Source organism: Lemur catta, chromosome 8 (genome assembly GCF_020740605.2).
Source record: "Lemur catta isolate mLemCat1 chromosome 8, mLemCat1.pri, whole genome shotgun sequence".
Lineage (NCBI taxonomy): Eukaryota > Metazoa > Chordata > Mammalia > Primates > Lemuridae > Lemur > Lemur catta.
The window spans coordinates 56,353,077-56,375,051 of NC_059135.1; the positions used below are offsets into that span (position 1 = coordinate 56,353,077).

Sequence of the window (21,975 nt, forward strand, 5' to 3'; positions counted from 1 at the left end):
CCCCAGAAATGACTAGTCTAGACTTTTCAGTTGTTTAACCTTGTCCCTCTGAATTTAGGCATATTTACTGGTCAGATGCCAAGAATCAACGCATCGAGGTGGCCAAACTTGATGGGAGGTACAGAAAGTGGCTGATTACCTCCTCTCTGGATCAACCAGCCGCGGTTGCTGTGAATCCCAAACTAGGGTAAGTACTTGAAGGAGTCTTTAATGTTCTAGATAATTTCTACAGGATTCTCATAAAATTTCATGTCTTTAATGATTTTTTTCCTAATTGTACTGAAATTGTCCTTAATTTTTTTTTTTTTGGAATAGCATCTATGACTGTTTCAAGAATTATAACATGCCCTTGAGATCATTTAGGACCAACCGTTTCTGATGGAGAGAGTCCTTTGAGAACATAGCTGAGAACCTTTCTGGTTACATGGATTCCTTGTCAAATCCGAGCTCTGAACTTTGTGGATTTAACTGTTTTAAGTGAAGGTTTTGTCAGAATTGTTTTTTCTTTCATTTGGATGTTTTAAACTAACTCATTCATTGAAATTCAGCTAGGGATTTGGTCATATTGCCAAACATTTATATCCAAAATATGCACATATTTAAAATAATGCATATAAATACATATTATCCATTTGTAGGAATGTTTCAATTTATAGTTTATCTGTAAATCACCTCAGTGTAAATGAGAACTAGTTTTGTCATTTTTCTCTATATTTTGAGACATTTATTTGGATAATCACTAAGCTGAAATGACTGGGTACTTACATATTAATGTAGTCTCAGAATAGTGACACTTTATTTTTTAAATTTTGAATAAGCCCAAATACTTCGCCTATTTGGGCAGGACCAGTATGGCCCTTTGTAGATATGCCAATATTGGTATATAGAACACTACAAGCTATTATTACTGTGATTCTGTTATATTTCATATGTTAAATCATACTCTTCAGAAACTCAGCAATGACACTTGAAATATACTTGCCTGATAAGATTAACCTGTGTTGTGGACTTGTCCTCAACCTATACAATATCTTAGAAGCAAAGAGATGCAAAGTGTTCTATGGTATGAATGATGTGACTATTTTCTGTGTGCCATTTAATTTTTTCCTCTGTAATTAATGTTTATACCCATCTTTTTATTATGATCACATTCTGATATCTCTCCACTGTTTTTTCAGAGAAGATCTTCATTTGATTCTTTGTAAATTCCTTTCTCTCTGGAATGGCTCAGTGTAGTCCTGGGAGAGAGAGGAAGTAAGAAATGAGATAGGAAGAGTTTAACTGCCTAAGGCCTCAAGACCTGCCATACAAAACCTTCTCATTCCATGATGCATTTGAGAAGCTAGCCATCCCTAAGTCTTAGAAAGTGTTTGTGATGTGTGAAACTTCTCATAGTCTCTATGGTATCAGATTTGCCACTGGGTCTGAAGGATGATGACGATAATGACTATAATAATATTAACAATGACAATAAAAAGAGCCACCATTTATTATATTCTTACTATGGGCCAGCTACTGTGCTAAGTGTCCTACATATATAAACTCATTTGAATCATACAACAGGCTTATTAATTAGTTGTAACTTTCTATCCCCTGTTTACATAGGTGGATAAAATAATACCATGTTCCTTTGTTGACTATGATGTAAGGTAGAAAAGGAGGATTGTCATGAGGACACTACTGAATAAACACTGTGAGAGTTCTACTGCCTTGCAGGGGTTCTGGGGAAGCTATGTGTAGAAAGTAGCATTTGAACTGAACACTGAGGATTGGGATCTATTGGTAATAAAATACGTGATAGATCAGTGTAGGTGTGAGACCACTTCTTGGAGAAACACCTGGAAGGATGTCTTGGGTGGAGATAGACAAAGGGGAAAAGTTCATAAGCTCAGAAAACAGCATGAACAAAGTCAAGGCCAAAAAACCAAAAAAACCCAAAAAAACCCATTCTGTGTACTTTTTTTGAGTTTTGAGTATTTACTACCTTTTTTAAAAAACAGCTTTACTAAAATATAATTCACATACCACACAATTTACCCATTTAAAGTGTACAATTCAATGGCTTTTAGTATATTCAGAGTTTTGTGTCTATCACCATGATCAATTTTAGAGCATTTTTTTACCCTAAAAAGAACCCTGTACCCCTATCCACCCCCCCCCAACCCCCATGTCTCCCCTTCTGCAGCCCTAAGTAACCACTGATCTACCCTCTGTCTCTATAGAGGTGTCTGTTCTGAACATTTCCTACAAATGGAATCATACAGTATGTGGTCATTTGTGGCTGGCTTCTTTCATATGTCTATCTTTTTCTTTTTTTCTTTTTTTGACACAAGGTCTTGCTCCGTCACCTGGGTTGGTGATGTCATTGTAGCTCACTGCAAACTTAAACTCCTGGGCTCAAGCAGTCCTCCTGCCTCAGCCCCCCAAGTAGCTGGGACTACAGGCACACAGCTAATTTTTCTTTTTCTTTTTCTTTTTTTTTTGTAGAGATGGGATCTCACTCTTGCTCAGGCAGTCTTGAACTCCTGACCTTAAGCAATCCTTGTGCCTTGGCCTCCCAAAGTGCTAGGATTGTAGGTGTAAGCCACCACGCCCAGCCATGTCTATCATTTTTAATGAAAACAAAACGAGGTAGTATTTGCCAGCTGTTAAGACTTTAAAGGCCTTTGGCCACGTTTTTCCCAGAGCCTAGTGTGTCTAAAATCCAAACATTCCTCCATGGGATTTAAGGATTGGTCTACACCTGATGATTGGTTTAGACAAGAGACTGCAAAGTGGTGGCCAGTGGACTGAATTTGGTCCATAGACATGTTGGCTTGGACTACACAGAGCTTGAAGTTTTTTTGTTGTTGTTGCTGGTTTTTGTTTGTTTTTTGATTTTTTTTTTTTTTTTTGAGATGAGGTCTCTCTATGTTGCCCAGGCTGGACTCAAACTCCTGGCCTTAAGTGATCCTCCTGCCTCAGGCTCTCAAGTAGCTGAGATTACAGGCCTGTTCCACCACACCTGTTGGCTCAAGTTGTTTTTTTGTGTTTTTTTTTTTTCTTAGTTAAAATTTCAAATTAAAAAAAAAAGAAAATCTATATTTCTGGCTTGGAAAATCAGAGGAACTGATAACACTGGCATTGGCAGGGGCTCTCCCACGGGGTCTTGCTCTCCCCATCGCCTGGTATTCATAATTGGGCTGCTCTTCTCCTTTATCTTACCTGCCTGGTCCTTTTTAGGTATTTCAAGTGTTGTGATCTCTGGCCTAGGTAATTCTTCAGTGTCAGGTCACCTTTGCTTACATAGACTCTTTCTCTGTAAGTAATTATTAATTGGATGCAGAGCATACATTTAAAAAGAGTTAGAAGTAGCTCCACGAGGGTAGAAATCTTTGTTTTTTCCTCTGATGTATCCCAAAGACAGAACAGTGCCTCTCATGCGGTAGACCTTCAATAATATCTCTTGAAGAATGAGCAGCTTTTGTAATGTACCTTTTAAAGGCTTCCAATGTGCATCCTTCAGCCAATTTCTGTTAGGAAAGTATAGTTTTCAGGAACTGAAAGCACACATGCTCCCCCATTTTGCTCCCTACCTTCTATAAAGTGTAAAAACGGGGCCACTTAGCTCCCAGGTCTCTTCGAAAAACACTTGCTTACCCTGTTGGTAATGCTCCATGCTCTGCCGTAGTGGAGAGGTCCCATGCGGTAAGATGCTTCAGTGAAGAAACCTTCTGTTACAGGCTTATGTATTGGACGGACTGGGGAGAAGAACCTAAAATTGAATCTGCCTGGATGAATGGGAAGTTTCGCCGTGCCCTGATTTCTCAAGACCTTGGTTGGCCAACTAGCCTTACTATTGATTATTTGAACAACGACCGGATCTACTGGAGTGACTTCAAGGAGGACGTTATTGAAACCATGAATCACGATGGGACTGACAGGAGAGTTGTTTTATATGAAGGTTAGAAATGAGTTAGAAATTGATATATTAAATAATTAATTAATATATTTCTAGTCTCTTTGCCCATTTTCTCGAGAAAGAACCCTGATCTTAGAAGACACTTTATATAGTTTTTTAGATACCCACCTCCCCTTCCAACTCTCAGTTGCTGAATTAAATGCATATGAATGCATCAGCAATAATTAAACCCTTTTTGTCCTTTTTACATAATTTTAAAAAATGCATCTCAGCAGCAGATATTGAAATAACTGAGACTCCTGTTAGATCACCCTTACAGAGGTGGCATTCAGTGTACCAATGTTAGTATCGTCTAACCACTTTTGGACACATTCATTTTTGCTGTGCTAGATAGCTTATTATGTACAACTGGAAACATCTAGAAGGAGAAGAACATTTTGTTTTCTTATCCAGACTGCAGAATTGTAATGATTCAGCACATATCACATTTTTCTTATCTGACCGATAGTATCTTATGTTCAAGGGAAAAGATAAAATCTGTGGCATACAAATTGTTTTCCAATGCAATGAATCAGCAGCATGAAAGTGAGCTAGGGCCCTGTAATGGGTGTCAGACGGTATGCATTCATCTGGTTTAATTTCCATCCTCTTGATCGATTCCCAGTGCAGCAAACTTTCATAGTCCCATGTGCAGAAAGTCTGCTTGAATGTTCCTGGAGTTTCAAGGCATTATATAATAATTCAAGCAGAATAATATTGGATATAGAAGTGGTGCTAGGGTATTTTTTTATCAATAACCTTGTTTTGTTTTGTTTTTCCTCTGTGGGTGAGCAGCAGTGCGCCCTTACAATCTGGACATCTTTGAAGACCAGATATACTGGATATCTAGGGAGAAGGGAGAAGTATGGAAACAAGATAAATTTGGGCAAGGACGAAAAGAGAAAATGGTGGTAGTGAACCCCTGGCTCACTCAAGTTCGAGTCTTTCATCAATTCAGATACGATCAGTCAGGTAATCACCAACTTTGAAATAAGATGTTCCTCACTGTCTGAAAACCTTATTTCAAAATAATGGATATATTGTTGGAGAATGCAGTGAATAACAATAAGCTAATCTCTTGGTACATGAAAGTGGGGTGTGTGGGTGTTTGTGTGCATGTGTGTGTATATGTGTGGTGAGAGTGTTTTATCCATTCTGAGCAAAGAAAGATAAAATTGGAGGTTGAATGAAATTATGTAAAATGCCAGCAGATATGAAGAAAAATATTTCACTCCTCATTGTCTGGAGTTGTGGATATGTACTTCTAGGCCATAGGATCCAGTAAGCATTAGACCCCTGCTAAGTGTGCACTGGGTTAACAAGAAACAAAATGTGTTTCATGGACAAAAGAAATCTTTTTATTATTATTATTATTATTGATTTATTTATTTATTTTGAGATAGAGTCTCACTCTGTTGCCCTGGCTAGAGTGCTGTGGCATCAGCCTAGCTCATAGCAACCTCAAACTCCTGGGCTCAAGCAATCCTTCTGCCTCAGCCTCCCGAGTAGCTGGGACTACAGGCATACGCCACCATGCCCGGCTAATTTATATATATATATATATTTTTTTTTTTTTAGTTGTTCAGCTAATTTCTTTCTATTTTTTTAGTAAAGATGGGGTCTCGTTCTTGCTCAGGCTGGTCTCGAACTTCTGAGCTCAAATAATCTGCCCGCCTCGGCCTCCCAGAGTGCTAGGATTACAGGCGTGAGCCACCTCGCCCGGCCTTTTTACCATTTTGAATACTTTCCTTTTAGCCAATTTTCATCTATCCCATTTTTAAAAGGAAATGTATAAATTAAGTATGTCACTCTTTCTTATTTTATATCTGATATGTACAGAACTCATTTCTTAATGAAAATTACTAATGCAGAAATTTTTTTAATGCTAAAGAATAAATAAAATGATTAGTCATATGCATTTCTCTGCCTTCCTCTTGTTCTCATTTTCTTAGTTTTGGGTCCTGCTTCATCAGGTTGCTTTCAGCAGTATATGGAGCACAGTGAAAGGGAAAGGAAATGTTTTCGATGAGGAAAGGAAATAGACTTTTACTGAGTTCTGTATGTCAGATTCTCTCTTCAGTGCTAATCTGGACATCTGTTATTTCAGTTAATCTTCTGCAAAATCCTATAAAGACATTTTATTCTCATCTCTAATAAGGAAACTGAGGCTAAGAGAGATTTAGTAACTTGAGTGAGTATGGTTTTTAGGTTCAATTCTATCCAACCCAAAGCTCGGCGTCTTTCTGTTTTGGCCCAGAGGTCAGTACGCCTAAATCCCAGGTTGAATTCTATGGCCATGTGGCCTTTGACAAGTCCTTTCCATTCCTATATGTGAGTCCAGGTTGCAGCCTGAGGTCCTCTTGTGTTCACTGATACTCTGATATTCTTGGCAAACTGCAACTCAGAGCTGACACCCCCAGGAGAGTATACTGGTGGCAAGTGCCTTTTCTAGGGAGTAGCTCCCTTATCACCTCTCTCCAGCCCGTCTTCAGAATATCCCAGGCCCTCCCAATATAATGGCTCTTGTGTGCGAAAGTGTTCTTGAGGCCCTCACACTTGGCAGTTTTAAAGGCAAGAGAGGAGAGAATGATTTACCTGGAGAGGCCCCCCTGTGGCCCCTGTGGGAAAGTCTGGAGACAGCCCCCTAGGCAAAGGCTTCTTAGCCAGTGGATGCTCTGGGGCCCCTTTGGAAAATAAGAATGGAGATGGAGGCCAGAGCCTCAGCCCAGCTGGGCTAGATTAGCATCTACTTTGAACCAATAGTTCTCAAATTTTAGCATGCATGGGATTTCTGGGTCCCATTTGTGGGATTTCTGATATAGTATGGCTGAGATGGCCTAAGAATTTCTGTTTCTAACAAGTTCTCAAGTGATATTGTTGCTGCTGGTTCAGGGACCACACTTTGAGAATTACTGCCCCAGTCCCTTGCTATAAGACGAGGATCTCGATATCTTGCACAGGCTGATCTCAAACTCCTGGCCTCAAGCGATCCTCCAGCCTCAGCCCCCCTAAGTGCTGGGATGACAGGCGTGAGCACCACACCTGGCCCTGGTTGGGGAGGGGGATTTCAATGCTGATGGTTTAGAAATAAGGGACCACGAATGACTGTAGACATCGCTATCCAAGAAAACTTTTTGTGCTGGTGGAAATGTGCTACAAAAGTGCACTGTCCAATACAGTAGCCACTGGCTACATGTGGCCATTTTAATTATTCACAAATAAAATTTTTAAATGAGTATAAGATTTTTACAAGAACAAGAAAGTGAGGTTCAAAATTTTTGTCAAGTCTTTTAAGACCATGTCAGTGCCTACAGAGTCTGGGGGCCCTGGAAGTAGCCTTTTATTAAGCTAGTGAGTTAGAAGAAAGAGACTGTTCTCTCCCTGGTGTTTTGAGCCATCTCAAGTTGTTTAGCACTGATTAGATTTTGAGGTTAGGCAGTGAACCAGGCCGATACCCACTTTCCAAACTTGCCAAGGCAGTAGAGAAGAAAAGTGATGCCAATAGAAAATGTGAACGGTATAGACATGGGAGGCAGGCCAGAAGAAGGGACTGGGCCATTTTGATGGGGTGCAGGGTTGGTAATGTAAATGAGGATGAGTAGCCAGGTGACATGGGGCCTAGAGGTGTTGGGGTGCTGCCTGGGCTCTGCTGTCACCTGGCAGAGCCACACCCTGTTGTTGGGTGTCCCCTTGGTCGGCGTGTGCATTCTCCCATCAGGACCTAACTGCTGTTCCCATTCTTCTTTCCAGTGCGCAACCCTTGTAAACAGGTCTGCAGCCACCTTTGCCTGCTGAGACCTGGAGGATACAGCTGTGCCTGTCCCCAAGGCTCCAGCTTCCTAGAGGGCAGCACCACAGAGTGTGATGCAGGTAGGGGCACTGCCCGGGCAGCCCAGGGGCCTGCGGGGAGCTCCTCTGCCTCTTTAGGAGCCCGAAGAATCCCTGTACACTGGGTCCTTCATAGAAGAGAGTGAGGATGGCTGGAAGGAGGGATGAGAGGTGTGGGAAACAGAGCTGAGTGGGGCTTCAGGGGCCAAACAGAACTCCTGTTCCAATGATTCTGAGAATTACTTGCTAAGATTGCAGAGATATAGCTCCAGTGCTCCCAAATCTACTGTTGTGTGGTTTTGTAAAGACATTTTAAAGAGTGAATTTTCCATGAGGCCCATGACCCCAAATGCACTCAATGTAACTGGAGTCCCCCGGGGTGGAGACACATGTGCCTGAGGTGGGAGGGGCTTATACAGCGCAGAGGGAGGGCTGGAGGAGGTTTGCTGTTTTGAAATGTCAAAGCATTTCAGAGCTTTGACAACTGAAAAATGGCCACCTTTTGAAAGGGACCTTATGTTGTTGGGAGATGAAGGCTAGATGGCTCACATCCTTGGGCCCCAGTTTTAGCTGCCAGGGAAATGAAGAGGCTTAAATTATCTTCTACCTCCAGGGGAAGCAAGCACTTAAACAAGGCACAGCCCTTTAACTCAGGTTTAGAGATAGAGCTCAGAGAAAAGACTGCTTCCTTCCCCTCTCCTCCCTACCCCTACACTCATCTCAAAGCTACTGGGGAAATGTGGCAAGATTCCAACATTTTGAACAAATGGCAGTTTCAAGCTTTTGAGATTTGTTCTATGCTATAGCTAGATTATTCCGACATTCATTGCAATTTCACATCGTAGGAGAGATGACGTCAAAGTTGTCACCTCATCTACTCCTTTTCTCCTTTAAATTTTTTGCCAAGTGGATTATATTAAGATTCTTGTTTAAAAGAACTGTAACCAAAGTTAGCGCACTAATGAAGGTAATCATTCCATATAGGGCCTTGGGTTGATATATTAGTTAATTAACCAATTAGTTCACTTAATTCGATTTCCTGAGCACCCAGCTATGTACTAGGCACTGTTCTAAGTGCTGGAGATAACAGAAGGGAACAAAACAGACAAATCCCCTACGCTCATTGAACTTATATTCTAGTAGCACAATAAATAGAGAAGCCAATAACTATGCAATAGTTTTATGGAGAAAACTAAAGCAGGGAAAGAGGGATGAGGATGGGGTAGGTGGAGTTGCTCTTTTCAGTGGTGTTCAGGGAAGGCCTCTCTGATAAAGTGAACTTTGGCTAAAGCCTCAAATCCAAGGACTGTGCCAGGAGGATATCCAAACTTCTTAAATAAAACGCACATGTGCCAAATACTTACTAATCATCTTCAAAGTATGAGACCTTGGAGCACTAATGACCCTCCAAGCACATCCAGGGAGTATGTGTGGGGTGGGCAGGAAGCAGGGACCCAGAGCAAGGGCAGTTTTGGAGGACTTAAAAACTGAGATCTGTAGCCAGCTGCCTACGAAGGCAGCTATGTGACTGCCCAGGGACTGATCAATTACTGATGCTTTGGAGCCTTCAGCTGAAGTTTCAGGATGTACCTATGTTAAACTCTTGATTTTCACTGGGTTCACAGAGGAGAATTCTAAAGATTTCAAATGAGAATGGAAACATCTTTAATTCTTTTACCATTGGTTCTTATAACTATTAATATATGCTCTGGAGCCTAGTACTTCTCCACTGTTTTTCGGGGGGAGAATGCTATAAACTGCCCCTGTCTTTCCACTAAATGTATGTTTCTCTCCGAGATCTTATTACTATAAGGAAATTCATTTGACTTAGGGGGAAGGTGACGTTTTGACAGGGAGATTAATTAGCTGGTCTGCCCCCATCCCCACCCCACCCCTACCCCCACCCCGGGCGGGTTTGCATGGTGTGGGTGCTCTGCTGAGCCCGGCTGACTAACACTTGCATGGCTTTCCCTTTCTGCAGCCATCGAACTTCCCATCACCATGCCCCCCCCATGCAGGTGTATGTACGGAGGAAATTGCTATTTTGATGAGAATGGCCTCCCCAAATGCAAGTAAGTCTGAATGTTGAGGTCCAAGCTGTAGGCCTTGCCTCTTCTGGGGGAATTTGAGTCCTTAAAGTAGCCAGGAAAACAAGTATAGGAGCCTTGCCGATTCACTAATTTTTACATTTTAACCAGCTTGCCCTCCCTTGGGGGAGTCCATAGAGAACTAAAGTGGTGCTTCTCAAGCTATAATGTGCATAGGAATCTCCTGGAGGCCTGGTTCAAATGCCCATTCATTCACAGAGATTCTGCATTTCTAACGAGCTCCGGGTGATGCTACAGAGTCATGGACCACAATTTGGGGAGTAAGGAATTATAGAAATGGCAACAGCATTTTCCTACTTACCTGGTATTGTTAATTTACAACAGCACTGTGGACGGACAGCTGTCGGCAGAGCTGTGTTAGTACAAGGCACCCTTGACGGGGTTAAAGATTTGGAAAGAAGATGACTGTACTGAGAAAGCTCTAACACGGAGAGATAAATAGATGTCTTTAAAAACTATTTAATGAAAGGATAACAAAAGAAAGGACACAACCATGGTTTCCATTTTTCCTCTCTGAAGAAGAATTGCATAGGTTAGGTAGAGAAGACACCAAGGGGTTTATTTGATGAGGCTGACCCTGTAGGTACTACACCTACTCTGCTGAAAGCAAATTTCTAAAGTCAGATCACTGTTCTTTCTGCTCATCATCTTTTGGTAGAATAAACAAAAGTCATGCAGGATACAGTGTCTGTTCAACATGTAATTTATTCAATCAAAGCTCTCTACCTCAGGATGTGCTTAGAAAATTGCAGTAGAAGTCTAAGAAGGTGACAGCTAGTGAATGATTTTCCTTTTCCTTTCAGGTGTCTTAATGGCTACACCGGAAATTACTGTGAAATCGCCTTTTCAAAAGGCATCCCTCCAGGAACAAGTAAGTTTTAAGAATATGAGCAACTTGAAAATATTCATGGCCCCTAAACTACATGCTGTCCTAGATCTTCTATTTAACCCAATCTCTTCTTTGAAGAGTGCATGGTTCTAGCGCCCGGCTTCTACCAGGTTTGTTGGTCTCGTGTACTGATAAGTTCGCTTCTCTTCCTCTTCTGTAGCCGCAGTGGCCACGCTGTTGTCAATCCTCTTGATCATCATAATTGGAGCTCTGGTAGTTGTAGCATTTTTCCACTACAGGAAAACCGGCTCCCTTCTGCCTGCTCTGCCGAAGCTGCCAAGGTCAGTTTTATTACATGTAATGTTGATGTTCAAAGCCTGTGTGCCGGGACCATGTGAATAACTTTCTTTTATTTTTAAGTTAAAAAAGTACAATACACACTCCACCTATTCTGCAGTTCAGAAACAAAAAGGAGTGTGGATTTAAAGCAGTCATTGCAAATCACAACTTCTTAATTGCATGCTTCTCTGAAGCCTGAATGACAGTGACATTTTATAGTCCAAACGGTTGTGCCTGCTGGCGGGCTCTCAGGCCGGACTAGAGTATAGAGTTGGCTGTGCGGTGGTCCAGGCTTTACTCCTGTAAGTGCCTGATGGGTTTTCTCTTAGATCTCAAGCGTTCAGGAATGTGCATTAATGTTTCCAGGTAGCTAAGGGAACTTATTACCGTGTTAGACACGTGTAAATTTAGAATGGGGATTGAGCTTTTCATTTAAGTAAGATTTAGCAATATGGAGGAAAGGGTACTGTTGCAAAAGTTTTTTTTTTTTTTCAAATAATAATAAGGCACTGTTTTGGTTACTTCCTTCCAGCTTAAGCAGTCTTGTCAAACCCTCTGCAAATGGAAATGGAGTGACCTTCAGATCAGGGGCAGATGTTAACATGGACATTGGAGTATCTGGTTTTGGGCCTGAGTCTGCTATTGACAGATCAATGGCAATGGTGAGTATGGTTCAAAATGATTATTTGAAGGTTGTCATTTTTACTATTTTATAAAAGAAACACTTTTTATAAAGAATAAAATTAACCTAGAAAATATTGAAATACAGTAGTAGGCCTTTCAGCAGGAAGTCTACACTACACAGGCCAAGTTAGGAAACATTAGGTTTGTTGCAGAAATGTGTCTGAAAACGTTAGCTCTAAGCCACATTGTTGAACTGAAATCATAAACAATCTTAAGTTTAATTGGAATCTTAAAGAGTTTCATGGGTTTTTTGGGGTAGGGAAAAACATGATATTTTTGTTTTTATTTGATGACTTTTGTATGTATAAAAGGAGTGGGAAACTATATTTTTCCACCAGTGTACAGTGATGGAATAGTGATTTTAGAGTCACTGTTGGTTCAAACCATGGCTCTACCACATACTAAGTATGTGATGATAGGCCTGGAGCTTGATAGCCAACCCTCACTGTACCTGTCTGTAAAATGGGTACAATACTCTCCTGTGAAGACCAAATGAAATACTGTATGAGGGGACTAGCACAATCTTAGCACAGAAAGAACTCTCTACAATCAGTATTGAGAAACCACTTTCAGTATTTTGTCTCCCCCAAATCTCTCATTTTTTGTCTTGCCCAAAAGTACAATATTTTCCATTCTTTCTTCTTTCTTTCTCTCCTTATTCTTCTTCTTCCACCACCACCCTTTTCTCAGTTACCCAGACACAATCCCCAAGTGAGTTATTTATATTAAAGGGAGAATTAAGTAGAGAATTTGGATATAGGAGGAATGTTTCCATCTCCTTGAACTGATGAATTAGTATAGCAGTCTCCAGCCTTTTTGGCACCAGGGACCAGTTTCATGGTATGGAGCTCAGGCGGTGTGATACGCAGCCATGGACAGGTACTGGGCCTCGGCCCGGGCATTGGGGACCGCAGAATTAGTGCATTTATGTTACTTTAAATAATGATTTGCCATATGGAGGCCTTGGGTCTTGCTGGCTTTTTTTGCAAGTTTTCTTTTTGGTAAGTGTGACATAGCAACTGGCAAACCTCCAGGCATGAAGAAGGCACCTTTCTCTGTGTGTGAACCAGATTGGCATGGTGTGGTCTCTCTCTCTCTCTCTCCCCCGGCCAGAGTGAAGACTTTGTCATGGAGGGGAGGAAGCAGCCCATAATATTTGAAAACCCAATGTATACAGCCAAAGACAGTGCTGTCAAAGTGGTTCAGCCAACCCAGGTGAGAAATCACTCAATTACGGCTGTTGCTGGATCTTGTTCTATTGAGTAATGTCCTCTTAGAATCTCTTAACCTTCCCTCCAAATGGAAGGAAGCTTAGTGAGTGGTCCATGCCTCAGCTTCACTATCTGCAGTAAAAAGACCGACCAAAGGACATAAGGCTTGAAAACAATCAGAATCCTGCTTTGTTGCGCAGTTGTTGAGGTTTGGCAGATGTGCTGGGGGCACTGACCAAGAGCCTTTTCATTCTGAGTGCTGTCAGCAAGAGAGCTGAGTCCATTCAGAGGCCTGGTAAACACAGTGCGAGACACACCACAGGTTCTTGATAAATACTTGGGAAATGAATGAGTGAAGGATTGTTAGGACATTATACAGGCATTTTGGGGACTGGGTCTACTTTCTAGTTCTTACTGGTATCACAAAAATGTGATAGGAGGTGGGTTAAAGGACGAAGGACCTCCTATGCTCGCTTTTCTGAAACTTTTCTGAAAAGTACAAAGGTCTCCAAAGGTGATGGACAGATACCTAAATATCCTTTGGTGCAGGTCTGTTAGTCATCTTTAAGAGGAGCTGGGAGATGAAATAGGAATATGGATGGAGGGAAAGAACCTTTCAGTAGGTCTGCATCAGTAGCCTGAGCACTGCTCTCAGTACTTGCCCACTGTGAACCTGTCTCCTTTGTCGAAACAATTATGGCATCAGTGACAATGAATAATTTTCATTGTTAACACCTAAACTTCTTTTGAACTCAAGATATGGCACATTTTAACATATAAGGTAGAAATGTTTATTTTACAGATAGCTTTCTTAAGATCAGAGATGTTTGAATCTTGAAAGCATTTTGCCTTATCCTTTGATAACCAGATAGCAAAACTTTAATCACATGATGAAACAGGTATGACATTTCATTTGACAGTTTCACTTGAAATAAAATGAGGCCAAGTATACAAATATATATGCAAGTTTGAGAAGAAATAAAGTGGTGAATGTAAAAATTTAGGAAAGGGAGTGAATTGTCTACCTTGTAATTTATTATATATTCATGGTAATTTGGGTGTAAGAGGGAACCTGGGAATTATATGAATATTATAGAAAAATGTGTAAAGGAGTATTAATTATATTATATCCATTGTTTCAAAAATTTAACCTCTTTTTTAGCAGGCCTATGAAATTATTAATTTTCAAAGATAAGATTTATTAATATCCAAAGAAATTATTAAGATCCAAAGATAGGATTCTCAGTTCACCAATGAGTTTGGGGAATTATTTATGCTGTTATTCTAGGATTTGGCTGCCAATATATAACCAGAGTATCTTTTATCCAAAAATGTGATCAACAGTGGGAGTAAGGGGGTATAGAGAATACAATTGAAATTGTTATTAATAAATAAAAGTGTGATGAGTGACGGATTTGTTTGCTTCCCAGGATTAAGGCATGAGATGACTTAATGGCTGGTGCTCTTGGCTTTGGGGAGGTGGGAGTAGTGTTTGGTCCTGGCCTACCGGGTTGGCTCCTACAAGAAAAATGGTACCTGGCCATGTCTGTTGGGAGAAAAAGGTGGTAAAAAGAACCAAAGAGTTGATAACAAACTTTATATCAAATCTATTTATTACTGAACTCTTTCAAAACTGGATAAGGGCCTTCAATGTGTCCACAGGTGACTGCATCTGGAAATGTGGATAATAAGAATTATGGAAGTCCCATAACCCCTTCTGAGATAGTTCCAGAGGTAAAGCCAACTTCCCCGGGTGCTGACGAAGCTCAGGTAAGTTGCTAACTGCTGAAATGATGTGAGATTTGGAAAGAAGTTTGGAACAGCTGGGTTGTCATTAATCCTCAACAAACTAGGGGAGACCCCTACAGGCTGACAAATCCCAAGATGTGTAGGCAGTTAATAAAGATAATTTAAAAAAAAATCATAGATTGAAAATCTTTCTACCAAGTAAAGCTACATTCCAACATTGAGTTGGGTATAATGTTCCTTGTGACTTGGGAGACTGCATCTTAAAGAAGAGCAGACAGACTTCTGGATTCAGTATCTTCAGACCAGGGACATTTAATATGAGAGATTGACTTAGTATGAATAAAGAATTCACTGTATCAAAGATGCATGAAAAAGTCCCTTGTCTGTGTGATGCAATTTTTCTACACTGTGCATCTTTATTCCTTTAATAACGTGTATGTTGTTCATAGTGGTTACCTATGTTTACCACTAGATGGCACTAATTTACCTCCTCTTTATCCATCTATCTGTCCTTTCCTCATCCATCTAATTGTCCAGCTAATCGTTACTGCCTTCAATGTGCCAGGCATGCTGTTTAATACTGGAGATTAAAGATAAAAACACCACTAGATGGAGCTTGTCTGCTATGCTTGCAGGCCTTTTGCAATTTGTAGACTATTTGGTCTACAGAGAGAAATTCAATCAATATATCTGATGTAAAACTCTGTATTAATGTATAATATTTCACTAGTTTTAATGCATACGTATGCAGGTATTTCAGATCTAGCTGTTTGATCCTGGACAGACTGTTTTACCTCTGAGTGCAGGAGTCTTTAGCAATGTTCCTCACAGGGGTAACTACTGGCATACTGGGTGGGGCAGTTGTTTGTGCTAGAGATTTCAGTATTCCTGGTTCCTGCCCACTAAATTCCAATCATGTCTCCCTCAATTCAATGTGAGCCCAGAAATCCCATCCCCACACACATGCACATGTACACTCCCCGTCGAGAACACTAGGATCTGGAATGTCTCAATTCTAAGATTCTATGACCACTTTTGTGAAGTAATATAAAGAAACAAAAGTCTAAGGGTAGTTAGAAATTTTCCCATTTTATACCTTATTTCTCAAATTTCATAATCTGTAAATACACTGGTGTCTTCAAGATTGACTTGGAAGTCTCATTAGATGTTTAGCCATTAACCACCTCAGACATTGGTTCCTGTTCTGCGTGTTTGGATTAAAATAAAATTTGAACTAAATTGATGCTGATGAGAAGAGTTTATATCAAGGTCTCTGTCCACTTTTTCACATTCTATTACTTATTCCTTCTATTGCACATACACAAACGCACATGAATGTTGTCTAGAAAGGAATTTTCAGTTTCCTATTTTTTAAGGGACTAAAATTTTTTTCTTTAAAAGCTACATTAAAAATGGAATTTGAAGATTAATTTTCCATAGACAACTGAATGCTTGAGTGTCATATATTTGGTTACCCAAATCTGAGAACCCCAAGTCAGTGCCAGATTTATTTTATACTCTCAACATGTTTTCTCAGTCCATGTCAAGTCTAGTGATCTTCTTCACTAGAGAGAGCCACGTCCCAGCCGAGCAGGAAGGGGAATGTGGTAAGGAGGCTCTAACCTCTGACCTGCACATTTGTCATCAGAAACGAAATGAACACTGAAAGGCTTTTTCAGAGGAGAGCAGATCTTCACCAATTGTAGTCCTTTCTCATTCCATCTTTGCAATACCTGGGTTCTCCCTCTTACTTTTCAAATCAGTTGAGGCTGAGACCCTCTAAGATTTGTTTTCCATGGTATGTCCAGGGACCCTCCGGCGTTTGTTGCTTTCTGGGCACTGAGGTAACAGCCAGTGTGGCTTAAAAGCAGTGGAGGTGCTTGGGTAAGATCAGCAAGGATGACATTAACATGCCTATGAGTCTCACAAATGTACCTTTCATCAGTAAATATGCTCAAAGGACTAAAAGTTAAGAACATGAACTCCTGTGACTCAGTTCTATTGTTTTCCAAAAGTTTCGTTGACATACATCTCCCAAGGAGACTTGACATACATCTCCCAAGGAGACAAAAACGAGTCACCACACCCTTTCTCTTCTTAGTAATTGCTTAACTCCAGGTAGCCATTCCATCCCGAAGCAATGATTCTTGAGAATTTTGGCCTTCCCTGCTCAACTATAAAGCTCCCAGGGGCAGGGCTCTGGCCTGAATGTGTCTTCATCTTCCCCTTGGTGGCACCAGCTACAGAGAGGGCACTCACTTAGATGTGGGTCAGAGTGGAGTGGGTGACTTCTTCTGCTTCTCCTGCAGTCATGGGCTCCCCACTCCTTCACACGTTGTCCCTACTGTCAGAGAGTAAGGGACACCCCATAACCCACGGGGGCTACCTCGGCTCCCTGTTGGAGTCAGCTGTCTGTTCCTTTCGGCCAGGTTTTACCCGGCAGCCAGGGCTGTGGCCAGCACTGCAGGCAACTTTTCAGTAATGGGGTTGGGGGGGGGCACACACCAGGGTCCAGGGTGATTCTCTTTGGGTTCTTTGGTTTAGGGGCCTCTGAGTCCCCTGAGGAGTCACTGCCTGCTCTTCTGCCTACAATTTAGGCAGTTATTCATCTCACTGTGACTCAGCATGTGTAAAATAGGGGTAATAATTGTACCTACCTCAAAGGGTTGTTAAGAAATCGCCGTCAGAAACCTGTAACACCCTTAGAATAATTCCTGACACAGAGTAAGCATTCAGTAAATGTTAGTTGCTTTTGTTATCACTATTATTATGATTATAGAAAGGAAGTGATGAAGGGAGAAAGGATACTCCCGAGTTGGCCAAAGGTTAAGACATTACTTTAGAAAAGCAGAGTTACTATTTGGCTTTTCCTCCCAGTTTTCAGGCAGCCCTAGAAACTTCTTTTTCTCCAGATGCATCTTGCGCGTCTCTGTTTTATTTGTCCTCTTTGTACTAAGGTAGTCAGAGTGATCTGCTGGTTGAAGCTTGTAGATACTGTGGCACAGATTCTGTGAACTATAAATTCCAAATCAAGGGCCGGGCGTGGTGGCTCACGCCTGTAGTCTTAGCACTTGGAGGGCTGAGGCGGGAGGATCGCTTGAGGTCAGGAGTTCGAGACCAGCCTGAGCAAGGGCATGGCTCCTTCTCTACTAAAAATAGAAAAAAATTAGCCGAGCTTACCTATAGTCCCAGATACTCGGGAGGCTGAGGCAGGAGAACAAACTGCTTGAGCCCAGGAGTTTGAGGTTGCAGTGAGTTATGATGATGCCACTACACTCTAGCCCAGGCGACAGAGTGAGACTCCGTCTCAAAAAAAAAAAAAAAATCCAAATCGAGGAAGTATTTTTAGGTGAAAAGAGCCCAGAGAGTTTCAGTTACTGCTGTTCGGGGACCAGCCTACCACATGGGTCAAATCACATGGTCCCAGGTCCCAAATTGCTTTATCCTTCAGTGAGAAGAAATTTTTAAAATCTACACAGGGGGAAAGAAACCCACAAAACATTCCATTACTGAAAATTTTTTTGTTTTCCCCTTTTCATTTAGGCGACAAAATGGAATATCTTCAAACGAAAACCTAAACAAAGTACCAACTTTGAAAATCCAATCTATGCAGAGGTAATTTTTAACAACTTTTCTTAGCACAGACATTCTTTCATAGAAATCATTTGCTTGGCTAGATTGGAGACACACTTAGATTTTTCTGAGCAGATGAACCACAATTAGTCTTCTTCATGAAAAACTGTCTCTGGTCATGTTGGGGGAATAAATGGCTGATTCCTGTGTTGTTGTGGTCTTAGATGGAGAACTCGCCAAAAGACAGCGTTGCTGCGGCCCCACCTCCATCACCTTCTCTCCCTGCTAAAGCTTCTCCAAAAAGAAACCCAACTCCCACCTATACTGCAACAGAAGACACTTTTAAAGACACCGCAAATCTCGTTAAAGAAGACTCTGAGGTATAGCTATGCCAGCTACTTAGGGAATAATTAGAAACACACTTTTGCACATATATTTTTTACAAACAGATGAAAAAAAAGTTAACATTCAGTACTTTATAAAAATATATATTTTTTTCCCTGTTTGCTTATAGTTGGAAATGTGTGCCTTTTTTTTTTTTTACTTATGCCATCTCATATTTTTACAAACAATTATCATGATGTACTATATGTATATCTTTGCACTGAGACTGTCTGAAGGTAATGCTATAAATACATTGTACATTTGTAAATTTTGGAAAGATTATCACTTACTGAATTTGCTAATAACAGTGTCTACTGATTTGGTTGGTGATCATTATAGTAAATGATCTGATGAGGAAAGGAATTGACTTGGGGCCTGTAGCCATGTCTAAAGAAGAGGCACCACTAATATTTCCTATAAAATGATCCAGGAAAGGAATCCGGGCCTCACTGTTGGGTCCATTTTTACACGAGCACTTAATTAATATTCAATATTACATGTCAACTCGATTCATAGGTATATTGATAGAGGCTACTGTGTTGCATGGATACCTTGATTTGACTGTAGACACCTCAGACAATACAGAAGGTAGAAAAAGCAATTCATTTTCACCTTTCTGCACATTTGTGGTGTTAAACCAGAATACTCCATTTCATATGTGTTCTCACTAGCTGCCAAGTCAACATTTTTATCTGTAATGTCTGTGAGGAAATCCCATGTCATTAAGTGCAAGTGTCCTGCGTAGAGTTTGTATTTAATCGAATGATCTCCTTCTCTTGATGGACCCCAGAGCAATTTCTGCCCTTGCCTGGCATCTCAGGTGGTCACCTACCCTGGTAACTGGATCTCCGTATCTAAATTACTAAAACCAAATCTGTGTCTTCATAAAGTAAGGTGCAAAACAAATACCAGTTGAACAAAGCCTCAGCTGGGTTCTTGTTTCTATGTGTGAAAATATCATTATAATGACTATTTATTTCCTAAGTTGAACACGAAAGGGAAGCCGTTCTTATTGAGCCTATTTTTTAGGTCCTTTGGCTAAACCTGTGCATTTGTATCGGAATGTACTGTGCAGCCCAGCTCTTCTCTTGAATAGTTGCTATAGTCTCCACAACAGGAACCGTGGCAGGAATATACAATTTCCATAGCAAGTAGCTTCCCTGGTTCTCTGTGCTAATATTGCACATTGGCTAAACAATGAATGAATGGATGGACGGATGGATGAATGAAACATGTACTACTGATTATTTTATTCCTGAGTTCTCAAAATATTTTTTGCTCATATTTTGAGTACTTTGAAATGTACTTTGATTAGAAAAGCAACTGGAAATGATGCTGCTGAAAAATTTCTAATAAAAGTGTATTTTATCAGATGTCTCCTGTGTGCTTCGTAAGCCCTGCTCATAAATCAACTGTATTTTGCTGTGTAGGCAGCTCAGGGCTTTGATTGCTCTCAGTCACCACAGTGCTGTGCCACTCCTTCCTGGAAATGAATGCAGAGCAATTTGTTTGGAAATCAGTGAGCCTCTGCATTCATTTTGTTTGTGTCCATGACATTCTGGAATAAGCTTTAGGAAAGAAAACAAACAGGTCTCCAGAAACTAGCAGATGTCACAGTCCCACGTGGCTGTCAATATGGCCAGCCCTTAATGCTGTGTGTGGCTGATGCTGTCCAGGGAGGAAGGGTAGCTGGTCCTGTTCCTCAGATAACTAGCTTCCCCTAGTGACGGTCATTTGCCAAGAGGACAGTTTCCCAGCCAGCTCCTTTCAGCAAAGGGGGTAGGCCATCCTCCTGCTGTTCATCCTCTGAGCCTCACTGCTGCTTCTGTAAAATAGGGAGGTTGGTTGTAAGAGTCCAATGTGAAAAGGTGTGTAAAGAGTACAGGCCTGGCATAAAGTACACCCTCAATCAATAGCCATGACTAGCATCATTTACAAAGTAGCAGGGAAATGGAAGAGCCATCTATGTTTTTAAAAACTCCTTGGGTGAATTTAATGCACAGCCAGGGCTGAGAACTACTATTCTAAATATTCATGGAAATAGCTGCTCTTCTTTCTCAATATTACTGGGGTTTTTTGTGTTTTTTTTTTTTTTTTTTTTTTTTTTTTGAGACAGAGTCTCGCTCTTTTGCCCTGGCTAGAGTGCCGTGGCATCAGCCTAGCTCACAGCAACCTCAAACTCCTGGGCTCAAGCAATCCTCCTGCCTCAGCCTCCCGAGTAGCTGGGACTACAGGCATGAGCCACCATGCCTGGCTAATTTTTTCTATATATTTTTAGTTGTCCAGCTAATTTCTTTCTATTTTTAGTAGAGATGGGGTCTCGCTGTTGCTCAGGCTGGTCTCAAACTCCTGAGCTCAAACGATTCACCCTCCTTGGCCTCCCAGAGTGCTAGGATTACAGGTGTGAGCCACCGTGCCCAACCGTACTGTTTTTGGTTTTATTTTTTATTTCAATAGATTTAGGGGGCACAGGTGGTTTTTTGATATGTGAATGAGTTGTTTGGTGATTAAGTCAGGGCTTTTAGTGTACCTGTCACCCAAATAGTGCACATTGTACCCGATAGGGAAATTTTGATCCTTCCCCCTCCTCCCACCCTCCCCACTTGTGCGTCTCCAAAGTCCCCTATACCACCGTGTATGACTGTGTGTCCCCATCATTCAGCTCCCAGTTATAAATGAGTACATGCAGTATGTTTTTCTGTTCCTGAGGTACTTCACTTAGGATATGGTCACCAGTTCCATCCAAGTTGCTGCAAAAGGCATTTCATTCTTTTTATGGCTGAGTAGTATGTTATGGTTCATATATAATTCATTTTCTTTATCCATTCATCCGTTAATGGGCACTTAGGTTGATTCCATATCTTTGCAACTGTGAATTTTGCTGCAATAAACATAGAAGTGCCTGTATCTTTTTAATATAAATGACTTCTTTTCCCTTTGAGTAGATACCCAGTAGTGGGATTGCTGGATCGAATGGTAGGTCTACTTTTAGTTCTTTGAGGAATCTCCATACTGTTTTCCATAGAAGTTGTACTAATTTACATTCCCACAAACAGTGTATAAGTGTTCCCTTTTTACCACATCCGCACCATCTATTTTTTTTTTTAATAATGGCCATTCTGACCAGAGTGAGGTGGTATCTCACTGTGGTTTTAATTTGCAGTTCCCTGATGATTAGTGATGTTGAGCATTTTTTCATGTTTATTGGCCATTTGTGTATCTTCTTTCGAAAGATGTCTGTTCCTGTCTTTTACCCACTTTTCAATGGGGTTATTTGTTTTTTTCTTGCCAATTTGTTTGAGTTTCTTGTAGATTCTGCATATTAGTCCT

The 21,975-nt window shown here is 40.9% G+C and overlaps 1 protein-coding gene across 1 annotated transcript in view; it reads left to right on the forward strand.

Moving 5' to 3' along the window:
* The window catches only part of LRP2 (LDL receptor related protein 2), a 195,954-nt gene extending 175,936 nt beyond the window's left edge, over nt 1-20,018 (forward strand). Inside the window, exons 68-79 of the mRNA XM_045558741.1 lie at nt 59-187; nt 3,723-3,943; nt 4,736-4,912; nt 7,691-7,810; nt 9,750-9,840; nt 10,680-10,747; nt 10,926-11,046; nt 11,577-11,706; nt 12,842-12,943; nt 14,602-14,709; nt 18,232-18,303; nt 18,486-20,018. Of these exons, the coding sequence (XP_045414697.1) occupies nt 59-187; nt 3,723-3,943; nt 4,736-4,912; nt 7,691-7,810; nt 9,750-9,840; nt 10,680-10,747; nt 10,926-11,046; nt 11,577-11,706; nt 12,842-12,943; nt 14,602-14,709; nt 18,232-18,303; nt 18,486-18,647 (1,501 nt within the window). The 3' untranslated portion in view covers nt 18,648-20,018. The remainder of the gene's footprint in view (nt 1-58; nt 188-3,722; nt 3,944-4,735; nt 4,913-7,690; nt 7,811-9,749; nt 9,841-10,679; nt 10,748-10,925; nt 11,047-11,576; nt 11,707-12,841; nt 12,944-14,601; nt 14,710-18,231; nt 18,304-18,485) is intronic.
* Nucleotides 20,019-21,975: the final 1,957 nt, after the last annotated feature.